Source organism: Podarcis melisellensis (assembly GCF_964234715.1).
Source record: "Podarcis melisellensis genome assembly, chromosome: 8".
Lineage (NCBI taxonomy): Eukaryota > Metazoa > Chordata > Lepidosauria > Squamata > Lacertidae > Podarcis > Podarcis melisellensis.
The window spans coordinates 44,436,351-44,451,098 of record NC_138540.1 but is presented as its reverse complement, the minus strand read 5'-3'; the positions used below and the strand labels follow the sequence as shown (position 1 = coordinate 44,451,098).

At 44.9% G+C, this 14,748-nt stretch overlaps 1 protein-coding gene across 4 annotated transcripts; it reads left to right on the top strand.

Moving 5' to 3' along the window:
• Positions 1-132: 132 nt before the first annotated feature.
• CYB5B (cytochrome b5 type B) lies at positions 133-14,657 on the top strand (the record flags this gene model as incomplete). 4 transcript variants are annotated; one of them, XR_014171273.1, is made up of 6 exons in its annotated part: positions 133-294; positions 6,034-6,162; positions 6,697-6,723; positions 13,442-13,473; positions 13,993-14,136; positions 14,346-14,657. XR_014171273.1 is itself a non-coding variant. In XM_081923305.1 (5 exons), the coding sequence occupies 5 exons, from the start codon at positions 133-135 to the stop codon at positions 14,395-14,397; spliced, it is 402 nt and encodes a 133-aa protein (XP_081779431.1). In that variant the 3' UTR covers positions 14,398-14,657. The 4 variants fall into 4 exon arrangements, 3 of the variants coding, with proteins under 3 accessions (XP_081779431.1, XP_081779430.1, XP_081779432.1); XM_081923305.1 differs by lacking the exon at positions 13,993-14,136; XM_081923304.1 differs by having other exon boundaries at positions 13,993-14,657.
• Between the last annotated feature and the right edge of the window lie 91 nt (positions 14,658-14,748).

Genomic DNA, 14,748 nt, shown 5'->3' with positions numbered 1-14,748 from the left:
CTCTGAGCACTATGCCCTCCTCCACCTCATCCCACCCCCCGCCTCGCCACCCGGCTGATAAGTGGGAGTGGCCTAAGGTACGGCGGCCTCGGAAGCCCAAGAATCCCCTTCGGTCGAGGCGAGCGAGTCTGAATGGGGTCGATGAAGGAGCACGGTAGCGGCGGGGACGCGCCGGAGGCGCGCGAAAGGAGGCCCGTCTTCACCTTGGACGAAGTGGCGAAGCGAAACACCGACAAGGAGACCTGGCTGGTCATCAGCGGGCGCGTCTATGACGTGACCCGCTTTCTCAGCGAGGTGGCTATGCTAATTTATGCAAATGACGCCCCCCACCCTCAGGAGGGAGCTGTTTTCCGCGATACGGGAGCGGGGGCTTGTGGGTGGACCCATTCCCGCCAAGGGACTTCCTGGGAGCAAGGAGGGAGATGCGGAGCCTTGCTGAGATCATGAAGGCCCCAACCAGGCCTGGAGGGGCCGAAAGGGGAGACCCCAGCTGGCCTCTGCCGGACGGGGTGAGGGGGCTGGAAAAGGCTAGCCTGCAGGCTAAACATGGCGGGGTGGTGGTGGTTGGGATGGTTAGGCCCTCGAGGGAGCCTCTTCCAGCCTCCTGGACTTTCAACAGCAAGCGGCCTGTAGATTGGGAAAGGCAGAACACAACGTCATAATGTCCAGGCTAACTTCTTCCAGCTCCTGACAGACACAGGGCGTTGCTTTGCCATAGCATCCCCTGCCTTCCTTCTAAGGCTGTGGGCAGGTTCACCCCGTCCCGACAACTTTAGTGGGCTGAGTTTCCTCAGTTATCCTTTGAAAATGTTTAAAATGTATACATAAAAAGTAGCAATACACAGAGAGTAAATCTAGTCAGCCAGAGTCAATTGGAGGACCCACATGGGAATGGGGATAAAACAAATGCTTTGCATGTAGGAGGCATGCAGATTCAGTCCACAGCATCTCCAATTTAAAGGGTAGTACACTCTTTAAAGGGATGTGGGTGGTGCTGTGGGTTAAACCACAGAGCCTAGGACTTGCCGAGCAGAAGGTCGGCGGTTCGAATCCCTGTGATGGGGTGAGCTCCCATTGCTCAGTTCCTGCTCCTGCCCACCTAGCAGTTTGAAAGCACGTAAAAGTGCAAGTAGATAAATAGATACCACTCTGGCGGGAAGGTAAACGGCGCTTCTGCGCGCTGCTCTGGTTCGCCAGAAGTGGCTTAGTCATGCTGGCCACATGACCCGGAAGCTGTACGCCGGCTCCCTCGGCCAATAAAGCGAGATGAGCGCCACAACCCCAGAGTCGGCCACGACTGGACCTAATGGTCAGGAGTCCCTTTACCTTTACATTCTTGCCTGAGATGTTGGATGGCCAGTGTGAGGGGGAAAGGGCTAGGAAAAGCCTTGGAGACCCACTGCATGTCACTTTAGATAAAGGGAAGGGCAGGAAATTATCTGAGGTCCTATAAGTATTTTCAGACTCCCATCAACCCTAATGACCTAATTATCCCAGTGGTCTGGGATAATAGGAACTCATTGATTTACTTCTTTATTGCATTTATATCTCACTTTTTTCTCCATGGAGCTCAAGGTGGCTTACATGGTTCTCCTCATTTAATCCCCACAACACCCCTGTGAGGTAGGCTAGGCTGAGTGAATGGCCCAGTGTCACCCAGGGAGCTTCATAGCCAAGTGAAAATTTGAACCCTGGTTTCCCATGACCTAGTTCAATACACCGACAACTATTTCACACTGGCTGTCCAAAAATATCTAGAAGGCTGCAAGTTTTCCCTCCCCTTGAAGCAGACAGTACTAGGCTAGTGGACCCAGGGGGTTGCTCACATGGCGGCTTTGTAGGCACACACAACTGCTTATTGACTTCTCTAAATGAGAACAGGATAGGAGCAAATGCTTGTTAACGGTTTGCAAAATTCAGCTAACCCTCTGTATGAACATATCTTATGTTGCAGCCTCTATTAAGATTTAGGATCTCACAGGGTTGATGTGAACATTTATATGAAAAGGATTTTCAACTATTTGGAACGCTAAAATGTTATAGAAATAATTATTATCTGCTAGCAGCCTTGTACCTGGAATTGCTCAGGAATTCTAAGAAATCAAAACATCAGTCCAGTTTTGAAAGGTCCAGTTCAGTGTGCCATCTTGATTTCTAATGGCTTCCCATTGTACCCAAACAAAGATAAAAGACACATCCTTGATCTCAGGAACCATTTTGCAAAATTTGGTTACAGTGTCTTAAGAGGTGTCCAAATGCATAGCAATCAGACAAACCATTTTCCAAAATACCTAATAGAGGCCAGTATTTTAAAAAGCAAGGTAATTTTTGCAGGAAGCGGCCACTGTATTGGAAATATCCATATTTTAGTGTCTGGTACCTAACATATAATATTGTCTTAAGTCTGATTAATTCCTCAACTGCCTTTGAGCTAATTTCCAATTCTGGCTACTCAGTGACTTTGAAGTTGCTGTTTACTTCCCAGAAGTACTGATTAAGAGGGTTGGGGGTGGAATTGTGTGTGCACACAGACACACATGATCACTTTCCTCTTTCCCCTTCCCAGCAGTCCACAGTGTCTTAAGACTAGACAAGACAAGACAAGAAAAAGTCTTAAGCTTCTGGTAAATGCACATCCACACCATAATCTGAATCAGATCTAGATTGCAATACCATCTGCAAAAAGAGTAGTCTGGAGACTGAGGACTGTGGGTGGTCTAAATTACTGTTTATTTCACTTAAGTTTCTAGACCTCTTTTTATTGCCTATCCAGAGCAGTTAACAATCACTACATAAAAGCAACATAAAACTCTATTAAAGTAATTAGTGCTTCATTTATAAAAAATCGACAGTTAATGACAGAGATAAAAGGAAATTTCATGAAAACATTGTAAATTTGCAAAAGAGCCTCATAGGTTTGTCCTAATATAAAATGCCTTTAGGCCAATTACTAGCTACTTACATGCTTTGGCCTCTTTGATAATGTAGTCTAATGGATTGAGGCCACCACTGAGAAGACCCCGCTGTGTGTTTACACTTGTGTGCCTGTGTGTGAGTTTAACCAAGGCCTCTTCTACTGTTTTGAAAGGATGGATGAGCTCACAAGGAAAGAGAAGTGCTTTCTGTGGGTCTTCTGTTGAAGCTGTAGATAGTACCTTTCAGACTCCTAGTTAGTTCAGTAGTTCCTAAACATCTTCCCCCATGGACTGCTTGAAAAATTGCTGTAGTCTTGGAGGACCACTTATTGATCTTTCTGCCTTTTTTAGCAATTGTACTGCAATGTTCTTCAACCTGAAACTCTTTGTGCTTTCTTGCTGCATGATACATGAGTGAGATTGTGGTTCAGCCTGAAGTGCTACCACAGGCTTGTTGCGTAAAGCAGAGGAGGCCTCTTTGCAAAGAGATAATTGTGTTCTGCTCCTGGGGCTCCAGCAGCTTGTCAGTCAATGGGCCAGATGCTGATTTAGTCCTTGAAGCCTGCCAATTGCAGCAGGGATTGCATAAATCCAATTCTGTTTAGTAATGTTGCAGCAAAGATTACATATTAAAGAATTAGACATTAGACTTTCATGTGATAGAAGCCAATTGGAATGAGGGAGACCTGGAGTTCCAGAAAGCTAGGAATTGAATTCCTGGGTAGCTCAGAAGCTGCCTGGGAACACCAGATGGGTACCCATAATGTATTTCAAGGGAGGATGCACAGGAATGCTTGCTTTTGTGCCCCTTTCTCTTGTGTGCCAAATTCTGGGCCCTCACTATGTCTCCTGCTCTAAATGCAAGTTGCTATGAGACTTTGGAAGATTTAAAATCAAACGTCTGAATAGCATTAGCTCCGGCAAAGAGCTTGGGTTCCTATTCTTGCCTAGGCTGGGGGCATCTTTGCTGGGTACTTTCCAACTTGGTTTGGCATTCTGTTCTCTACTGTCTGCTTGATCACATGGAGAAAAATTTTCTGGATGTAAATGGCCTTTTGGCTGTGGATGAATTCAACTTCTCAAACTGACTGTATATCAGATCATCTATCTTACTGATCCAGCTTTTCTAAGTGACATGGAACGCCAAAACTGTTCTTTAAGGAGAAACTTAAAACCAGAAGATACCAAGAACTTAAGGCAGCATGACACACACTAGCCTAATTCAAAAGCTACCTTTGTATTTGTCTTCTCTCTCCTTCTCTCTGGTAGTATGGAAACCAGATTCAATGCCTGAGAGATTAGTTAGGGCTGAATACTATCCATTCTCAAATAAGCTTTGCTTAACTTCTTTCCATGCCCATCCTTAACTTTGCAGTTCATAAAGACAAAGGAAAGAAGTCAATTGCTGGTGGCTTAAATCAAGCCCTTTTCGCTTGTTGTCCATTTCTAAGGCCTTCAGTGTCCACACCTCTTGTGTCATTCTGGGGAGAAATGTGAGCTGCCAAAGGGGGAAGCTGATGACGTCAATCAGAGATTACTCTCATCACCTCTGCCCCCTGCCTCGCCCTTGGAGGCTTCTTCTTTTTCTTTTTTTTACCCTGGGAGCAAAATCCACCCCAGGGATCCTTCCAGCACATTGAAGGTGTGCCTGGGCATGTTTTGACTGCACTGTACTCTCTGACCTGAGATGCTGTATGTGGCTCCTGCTCTGCCAAAAGTCAGTGGCATCTACAACCCAAGGGGGAGGTAGCAGGAGTCCAAACTATTGGAAGTAAAACGCAGATAGTGTAGGAAGCTTCTCCTTTTAGCACATCGGGCAATTGACCACCTAGCCTCACACTATTTATTCCAGCTGCAAGTATCTGCCCACTATTATTGCTATTATTTAGATTTCTTACCTGCCCTTCACCATAAGGTCCCAGGATGGGCTGCAGCAATGTAAAATATAGTTAAAAACAACTTTGAATCAGAAGTATAGGGTGGGCCCTACAACATTTATTTATTGAATTTATATATCTTCCTTCTAAGGGTGCCCAGGGAGACAAACATACACACAAGCGATAAAAGACCAAATATCAATTTGAGTACAAATGCAAACAGACAGACAGATAATCAGATGATGAAGGCCTGTATAAAGAGGTACATTTTCAACAATGACAAAAGCTGTATAATGAAGACAGACACATCTATGTGAGGAGGGAATTCAATAGCTATGGGGCTGTCCTAGAGAATGCTCTCTTCTGGCCTGTCACTATCCATGTCGTGATCAGGTAAAGGGTTTTCGTTTTAACCAAAGATGCCAACAGGGATTGAACCTGGGACTTTTTGCATGTAAAACATGTGCTCATTCCTTGCATCTGTGGAACCAGAAAGCACCGTAGTAATCATAGCAATTCTAGCTTCACTCATCCTGGCAACCCTGCATCCCACTCTTTAACTCACCCTTTGCCAACCTGGTGGTTGCCAGAGTTGTTCTGGATCAGAGCAAATGGGTGTTCTTGGGTGGAAAAATGGCTGCTAATATCAGAGGTACAGTTTTTAAAAATCAGATGGCTCTTAAGTGGTGCTGAAAAACATTGCATTTGTTTTCTTTTATTATTTTATCTTACATTTATATCAAAGAATACTCAAGGCTGCACATGATTAAAATACAAATACAGTACTGTAAATCTCCAGGTACCTGATGTGTGTTTAAGGGACCAACATTAATGCATTTCCTGACCATGGATAGAAGGAGTAAAATCCGCGGACCTCTTGCTTGCCACTACTAGGCTTCCAGGTTCTTGGATGGCCAGGGCCTTAATTTTTCAAGCATGTTTAAGGAAACTGGATGGAATTCTTGAGGCTTCCCATAGTGGAGATGGGACATTAAGGCTGCAATCCAACTACACTTACCTGAGAGCAAGTCCCATTGAATTCATAAAGACTTACTTCTGAGTAGATAAGTATAAGATTCAACCGAGTGCAATCCTTTGCATGTCTGCTTGGATATTATTCCCACTGAGTTCAGTGGGACATGCCTTGGGTTGTCAGTTGTGTATATGCTGAGGAAGAGAAGCTGGTGTGTTTTTCTTGTTGCTTTTCTTTTTCATAGTTCCTATGTTGTTGTTCTTTGCAGCATCCAGGTGGAGAGGAGGTTCTGCTTGAACAAGCTGGTAAAGATGCCACTGAGAACTTTGAAGATGTTGGCCACTCTTTGGATGCCCGAGAGATGCTTGACCAATACCTTATAGGAGAGGTTCATCCGGTGAGGTCCTAGTATGGGGGGAAAATTGGGAATGATTGTAGCTTTTATTTAATAAGAATATCCACCCTTGGGTACAGGCTGTGGAGTTCTAGAGAGAAGGTGAGGCACAAACTATTCTTTGCCTCTTTTGTCAAAGAGCTTGTTGTGGGTTTGGGTGGGGGAGCTGATTAATGTAGCAGCATGCTCTCTCAAATGACTTGAACTCAGCCTTTGCTCGCCTCCTGCCCTCCAGTTTTGGACTACAACTCCCATAAGCCTCAGCCAGCACAACTGTGTTGGAGTAGATAGTATGACCATGCAAGCTGGGGCTGGTGGGAGTTGTCATCCAAAACAACTAGAGAGTACCAGGTTGGCAAGGCAGCTCTAATGTCCTGGTTTTATTAAATTAGAACTTTGCTCCCAGTTCATTTCTGGGAGTGAGAAGTGAAGGATGCCAGGTACCTCACGTGGCTCTTTCTTGCATGCCAGAAAGATTTTTTCCCCAGGAGCTTAACATCCTTTCTCTTCTTTCTCTTCCTTTTCTTCTCTCAACAGTGTGACCGTAATCCTAATGCCTCCAAGGTAAGTCACTATCCTGGTGATCTCCCCTACCTCCCTTTATTCTAGCATGGAAAAGGTTTTGGGGCACTTGAAAAGGTGCAGTGAGAATGGGCATGTTGTGTTAGTAGAATGCACCTACTCCTTGGTGAGCAGAGCTCACCTCACTTTGACTTCAGCAGTGGTAAAACAGCTGAACATAGGGTGCTGCAATGAGAGCTGCCCTGTTGCACTAGGAGTGTTTGGTTGGTTTCTGCCCTTAATTGGTCAGAGTGGGGATGGGGGTGCTGTCTGTGGGCCTTTTCCTCTAGAGAGCCCAAGGCCACTGGTGTTCTGGCTGCAGGTCTTGTGTTCTGCCTCTCACGTCCTCTCTTTCTACCTTGGGGCTTCAGTTCAATGAAGAACTCTCCTTCTGCAGTGGTTCTGTGCCATGCTGCCTTCAAACTTGACTATAAAATTGTCTGTAGCACAGTACAGGCAGATCAATGCCTATCTGTGTTCAGAGGTGATATTCCTCAGAGTACAAGTTGCCGGGAAGTTGAATAAGAATGGATTGTTGGTCTTCCTAGCCTAGGTTGTTGTTAGGTCTTTAAAGGATATAGAATGAAAATGTGCATGTGCTAATTTATATGTGTAGGTGTCTCTGGGCAGTGTGTGTGTGTGTGTGTGAAGTTTTTTAAATGACTGAAGGAAGCAGAAGATTTGGGGCCTGGTGCTTAGTTCCTCTGGGCTACCAACTCCCTTGCCCTCCCTTGGGAACTTCTTGATGGGACATATGGTTGGCCACTGTAGGAAAGAGTCTGCTGGGCCCCCTTTCAGCCTGATCCAGCAGTAGCTGCAGGGCTCTTCTTACTTCCCTCACAAGATATTCAGTTCTGGGTTAAAGGTCCTGGGTTTCAGCACTGTTTACTTTTGCTGGAGGAGAGAGGATTTCCTTGTTCTGCACACAACAGCTTTCAATTGTAGCTGGTTGAGTGGGTGGGGCTGAAAGCACTCTAGGTATGGAACACATCGGAATACCTGAGCAGCCCCTTCCCAGCAAGTCTACCCGGGAGCTGACTTGGCAAACTCTGTGTTGCAGTTGTTGGGAGAATTCTGAGCCTGTCTTTGAAGAGCAGTTCCCACAATTGGAGAAGAGCAGTGGGAGCCATCCGCTGGCTATGTAAACACAGCCATTGTCGGTTGCCCAAGTCCCACTGTGTGGTGCCCAGCAGTTCAATCATTTACGTTGAAAGGATTATAACATTTCTCCTACCTAACTCGAAGCCCATTCTGTGTATTATCCTCTCTCTCTCTCTCTCTCTTCTCTCTCTCTCTCGTCATGCTCCCTGACTTGTGTCAACAAAGGCTTGGGGTGAGCATGAGGTCCCAGCCAACAACTTGTTGAATTTGTCCTGAGAACTTAAGCGTTTGATTCTGTGCTACACTTTGCCCAGAGATGTGCCCCTCTGCCACCAGGGAGCAACCTCAGGTTATTCACAGAAGACCTAAGTAGCTTCTCTGCTGCCTTGCTTCTTGGTCCAGAGTTGGAAATGACTTTATATGGGAAACACCCACTCCCTGTCCTTCATCTGTTGTGTTAGTGTCTCGGGAAGCTGTAAAGTCAATACCTTTCTGTGATTTATGATACCTGGGCGAGAAAAAGAGTCTTCACAATGTTTTTCCTACAAACATAAAAACACATTGCAGTAGTTTCATTTATAGAACCACCCAGATTTAAAGTTTCAGAGTGACTGGTGCACAAGGAAATATGTGGTGTGTGTGTGTGTGTGTTTGTGTTTGTGTTTTTGTGTGTGTGTGTGTGTGTGTGTGTGTTAGCTAGATGAGCGTGGCTAGTTTGGTTACTGCAGTTTGATGCAAGCCAATGTGACAGTTACTGGGTTTTCTACGTATAGGTCCCCATTTTGAAGGGGAAAAAACAGGAAAAAAACAAAATGCTACAGGCATGCAAACATGTTTGTACTTTTTTTCATAAGAAGAATGCCAGGCAAACTTTTGTGGCAGGAACATTGCAAAGAAAGAAAAAGTGAGTCCCACTTAAATCTTGTCTAGGTGTCACTCCTTTCTGACAAGTGAGGGTTTTTTCCCCCTGAGGAGAGGCATGGAGTACTGTGGGTGGCCTCAGCCCTATCCCTGGAGCAAAGCCCTGGTTGGCCCATCTGAAGAAATGTGCCCAGGCATACCCTATTATTTGGAAATGACTTCTGTCTGCTCTGCAGTGTCTAACGGCTTACTTGACTCAATTACTAAAAGAAGGAGTTAGACACTAAGGAAGAAGCTGATGATGTTTCTGGTCCTCTGCCTTTACACTGATTCCCCCACCTACACTTTACTTGCCCTGAAAGGGAGTCCTGTTTTCCCCTTTTAGGATCCAGATGGCATGGTTTGCATCATAATTTTCTGGACTGTTTACATAGGAGACCATGGTCCTTTTGTAGCAGAGCCAACAAATGAGTGCTAGCCCTTTGCATATATGTCATATTTAAATGGCCCCTGTGTTTTCTGTCTCCTTTGCCTCTGCAGAACTTGAGGTACCCCCTCCCCCCTCTGCTCCTCAAGCCTTTGAGCCTGTTTTGTGTCTTTTCCTCCTCTGCCAGGCCTAACCAAAGGGGTTGCTTTTGCTTGCTCACCGCCTCTTCTTCCTCCCTAGCTGCTGCTTCAGTGTTGGTTTTCTGCATACTCAGCAAAAGCAACTTGTGTGAGTCTCAAAAGCTAATGATACCTTCTCTAGGGGAAAACTCAATGTGTTTACTAGTGTTTACTCCTGCTTTCTCCTTTTTAAAAAATAAATAAAATTATCATGGCTAAAGAAGGAAAATGGTCCCTTCACCTGGGGGCCTATGCAGGTATTGCCTCTTCCAGTGATAAGGAGACATGGAGGAAGGGCCTTCATAGCTATAGAGAGTGGGAGTTTGAGCCAGGCATAGATAGTGGCATTTGCAGGAGCTGGGATAGAGCACCGGGAGCTCACCCCCTTGAGCAGGTTCGAACCACTGACCTTTTGATCGGCAAGCTAAAGAGGCTCAGTGGTTTAGACCACAGCGCCATCCACTCAAAAGTATGCTGTGCTCAAAAGCATACCAGTGTGAATAGATAAATAGGTACTGCTACAGGGGGCAGGTAAACAGCATTTTCATGCACTCTGGCACTTGTCACGGTGTCCTGTTGCGCCAGAAGCCGTTTAGTCATGCTGGCCACGTGACCCGGAAAGCTGTCTGTGGAAAACGGTGGCTCTCTTAGTGTGAAGCAAGATGAGCGCCACCCCCCATAGTTGCCTTTGACTAGACTTAACCATCCAGGGGTCCTTTACCTCCCCCCCCCCCGCAATAGTGGCATGGCAGGAGGTGGCTTGGTGTGAGGAGAAGGGAACAAAAAGACGGCCCACAAGAAATCAGCTCATACAAAATGGACAGACTAGGAATATGGTGAAGTGGAGGGAGAGAGCTGATTGGGGTAGAGAGAGGGGGCTTTTAGAATCGCAACAGGGTTCCATTGGAGAGGGCCTTCAATACTGAGGGCTATAGTGCTTTCTTCACAGAAAGCCTTTGATTGGATTGACTTGATATAGACTTGGATCTCTTCTTAAGACTTCTCTGTTTGTGCTGTCTCTCTCTCTGCTGATGTCATTGTCTGTCATGAGTAGCCACCAAAAAATGTGGCTATTTCTAAATTGCCCTTACTGGAACAGCACCCTTCCCGCTCATGGATTGGGTTTCTTTGGTGGTGCGGCAAGTTTCTGTTTGCGAAAGGCTTTTCTTGGTTTCCAAAGCAGACCTCTCTGACTTACAGGGGCACCTCAGACGGTCTGCTGCATTGTCCTTCCAGCTTCATGTCTCAGCCTGTGGAATTCAGCTCAGAGTTGTTGGTCCTTAAGTCTCTTAGCATCTCTTCTCAACTTTCCACAGGGTTCTTAGCTTTTCACCACAAATGCAACTGCCACTACCTCTGAAATATAGCATTGCTTAATCTGTAGGTTGAATGCAGATTAGTGGATTTCTCTTGGACATCTCTTTTTCCACTTTATGTTGGGCTATTTTATAGGGGGGAAATGATGGGAAGACTCTTTGTCATACAGTCCCCCTGAAAGTAGCCATCCATAATTTCTGTATTGAACAATCTCTTTGATCAACAGAAGTAGGGCAACTCCTAGAGGCAGGTAAAAATTCATTGTTCTGGCAGTAGTACTTCCATCTTTGATATCTGCTCTGATATTCTGTATTTCAGCCGTCCCCATTCTGATGTCCTCTAGATATTTTGGACTACAACCCACATCATTCCTAGCTAGCACAGTTGGTTGCTGTATGCTGTAATACTGAGTGTGTGTGTGTGTGTGTGTGTGTGTGTGTGAGAGAGAGAGAGAGAGAGAGAGAGAGAGAGAGAGAGAGAGAGAATTCTCCCAGTCTTCTTGTAGCCTTCCCTTTTTCAATAACCTTTGCATGTAGAAACAAACAGCAGTCATATAACCTACCACATAGTACAATACTGCAAGCAAATTGCTTCTGTGCTTGGTGTCTTAGACTCACAACATTTTTCATGGTCAGTATATTTATTTGCACTGCCACAGGCCATCGTAATTTTAACATGTTAAAAACAAGGTTCTGTTTCTGTAGAAACTTAATAAGTTCAGACAGAATTGGGCAATGTTTATTGAAGATAGGTATTACAAGGCACAGTCTTGACATGATCCAAAATATTTATTAGAGATGACATAATATATACCATTATTTTTAATGTAATACTTGCAATTTCTTTATTTTTTCTTAACTTTTCTTTGTAAATACATATGGTTTTCTAAAGGTGAATACAAATTATAAATAAATTAAGAACAAGTATTTGATAGTCACTTCTTGCCATACAATCCCTCTTGGCTTGTGCCTGCATCCTCCAAGGGGAATTGGATAAGATTCTCCTCTCCCCTGGGCTTTTTTGCCCCATCCCAGTTTCTTATCTTTGCTACAAGAAGCAAAGAGGTCTCCTGTCCTGGATCTGCCAAACACGAGGTACAAGAGAGAATGCCAGCCACTCTTTGTGTCCAAGCTGCTTGCATTGGGTGCACAGAAAGGCTACCTGAACTTGGTAAAGCAAAGAAGTTACATTATTTCAGCAAGCCCCCTTTAGCATTGCTGCTCAGAGCTCAGGCGACAGATTGGAGACACATGGGATGGGTGCCAAAGGAAGGCTTAGGGCTGGCGCTGGCGCTGGGAGTGTTAAATGGAATCTCATTAAGGAGTTATGTGCATGTTTAACAATTGGCTTCTCTTCACGCTTGGCTAGGAGATTTGGCCGGTGAACAGCACTGCTTTAGACAGCCCTTTTCACAATGATGCTGCTGTCACTTGGCATTTGCAGCTTTGCAATAAGGGAACTATTCACATCTTAAAGGCAAAGGCACCTTTTTGTAACTTCCCTCCATTACATGGAGAGGCAATTGCTCAGGCTGGCTTTTCATGATGTCGCATTTTGAATTGAGGGCAAGTGTTCTGCTTGTAATGAAGAGTCCATGTGTGGCTGCTGGGTGTGAGGCTAAACCAGTATGTGGAATGTGTCTTAAGGACACCAAGCTGTGTACTTTACATAGAGTTGCTGTTAAGACATGTCTAGATGGTGAACAGTGGGGAACTCAAAATTCAGGCCAACAAGCAAGGGCAAAAAAGCAGCACAACACATGGCTTGTATTGTTATGGGAAGTCTCTGCTTGGTGACTGAGCCTTGTAGTCATGGAGAAGAACCTTATTGATCACAGCAGCAAATAAGAAAGCAAAGGAACACACAGCAACTGGCAAACAGTGATTGTCTAAGACAGGCACCCCCAACCTTCAGCCCTCCAGATGTTTTGGCCTACAACTCCCATGATCCCTAGCTAACAGGACCAGTGGTCAGGAATGATGGGAATTGTAGTCCAAAACATCTGGAAGTCCGAAGGTTGGGGATGCCTGAAGAGCATCCCTATGAAAAGTGCCCAAGTACTTATAGAACATGGAAGAGAGACTGAAGAGAAACTAAATGTGTGCCCAGACATAGTTGTTGGAAAGAATGGAACATGTTGAGAGAGTATAGTGGTACCTCGGGTTAAGAACTTACTGTAATTTGTTCTGGAGGTCTGTTCTTAACCTGAAACTGTTCTTAACCTGAAGCACCACTTTAGCTAATGGGGCCTCCCGCTGCCACGCAATTTCTGTTCTCATCCTGAAGCAAAGTTCTTAACCCAAGGTAATATTTCTGGGTTAGCGGAGTCTGTAACCTGCAGCATATGTAACCCAAGGTACCACTAAATGAATAGGTGAAGAACCAGGGCAGAGAATGAAGATCCAGAAAACAATCCTCCCATTTGTTCCTTCTTCTTCCAGGGTCATCTCAATACTATTACCCACCTTTGCTCAAATTGGACTGGTCATATGTCACAGTAAACAATAAACCATGGTATATTGTAAATGAGCAGAAAGCTGGTGCAGGCTGCTTAATCACTCCCACTTTACTCCAACCTGGCTAGCACAGAAACAAACAAACCAGAAGGCTTGGCGTTACATGCAAACTGAGGCATATGGTTTGTTTAGAAAGTGGGGGGGGGCCCTAAGTCAAGCCCGGTGGTTTATTTGTCCAGCCAGGCCATGCTAAATATTCATAGCAAGCCATAACCCATAGGTTGCCATGACATGTGAACCAGACCATTTCATAACCTATAATTTCAGCTTGCATGTTTTATAAAATGTACACGAAATGTGTGTTTGTTTTGTCTTCTCAGGTTCCAAACAAGTCTCCCTCGAAAGAATCAAGGTATGGTATTCTGCTCTGCCAATAGAGTAAACAAGCAAGTTATTTCTAAGTCAGCCTGGTTTCTAAATAGATCTATGGTACTTCAACATTTGTATGGATCAGCCTCCTGCACCAGCATCTTAATCATGCATCATTCTAGGCTTTGTTGTTACATACTATGATCTGTGGAATGACCATCTAAATTAGTCCTATAAATATTTTATTTTTACATATCTGTAAATCTTGTGCCATCTTTGCTGCTCCTGTGCTGTATGAGATTCCTTACTCAGCCATGATAATGTATTTAACTGGTAGCCACATGCAGGCTGAAACTAGTGGAAAGTTCTGAAGCAACCATACTTATTGGGTAGGAATGAACTGCCTTAGGTTTTTATCTATACCTATAAATGAATGGATAGAATTGTTAAGACTTTGCTCACAGAACTATGACAGAAAAAGATTCTAGAAAAGAATTCTCCTGTTTTAAGTGCATTTAACATAAATGTAACTTTATACCCCCCCCCTTGCCTTTTTCCTCAGTTTCTGGACAGTCTGGCTGATCCCTGTTTTGGGAGCCATAGTCTTGGGATTGATGTATCGCTACTACGTGATGGATGGGAAATCCTCCTGATTTGACCTTGCTGAACCTTTAGGACTGGAAACCATGCCTTGCCACTAAAAATGGTGGGGTCTTACTAAATTCTGATGAACACCTAGATGTTGTCCTTCACTTGTATCAGTCAGTCCAGCAGCCCTGGTGTCTGCAAAGCCAAGCGGGAATTTGGTGGGGCCCACTGTTATCTTTCTTGTAACTGCAGAAACAGCAACTTCCTGCCATTCCATGCCATGGCATTTCTGTCACCATTGACCATGAGTCACTTTTCATCCAGCAGCTTCTGGTTCGTCGTGATGGTGCCTCTGATCCATGCCAGCCTGTCCCATTAAGTACCAGCAGAATGAGATGGCATGCTGTCAACATTCCTCTTTAGCAGGAGACCAGCAAGAGAAATGGCTCCACCAGCACAGCGCAGACTGGGAACGGCGGCACACCTGCCTCTTCTCGGGTGTTTTCCTTCAGCTTCTTTCCGTACATGGTTTTTGAAACGGTTAAATGGGTACATTTTTGTTTCAGTCTTCTGGTTTACATAGTCCTAACTGTCTGCCTTTTTAATCTGCCTGATCTGTAATAAAGGACTCTCCAATTACTCTGGTCAGCGGCCTTGTTTTCCTGACTGATTCTGCTACCTCTGGCAAAGCTGGAACTGGCCATCACTCGCCTGCCCTTCTGCTTCTGCT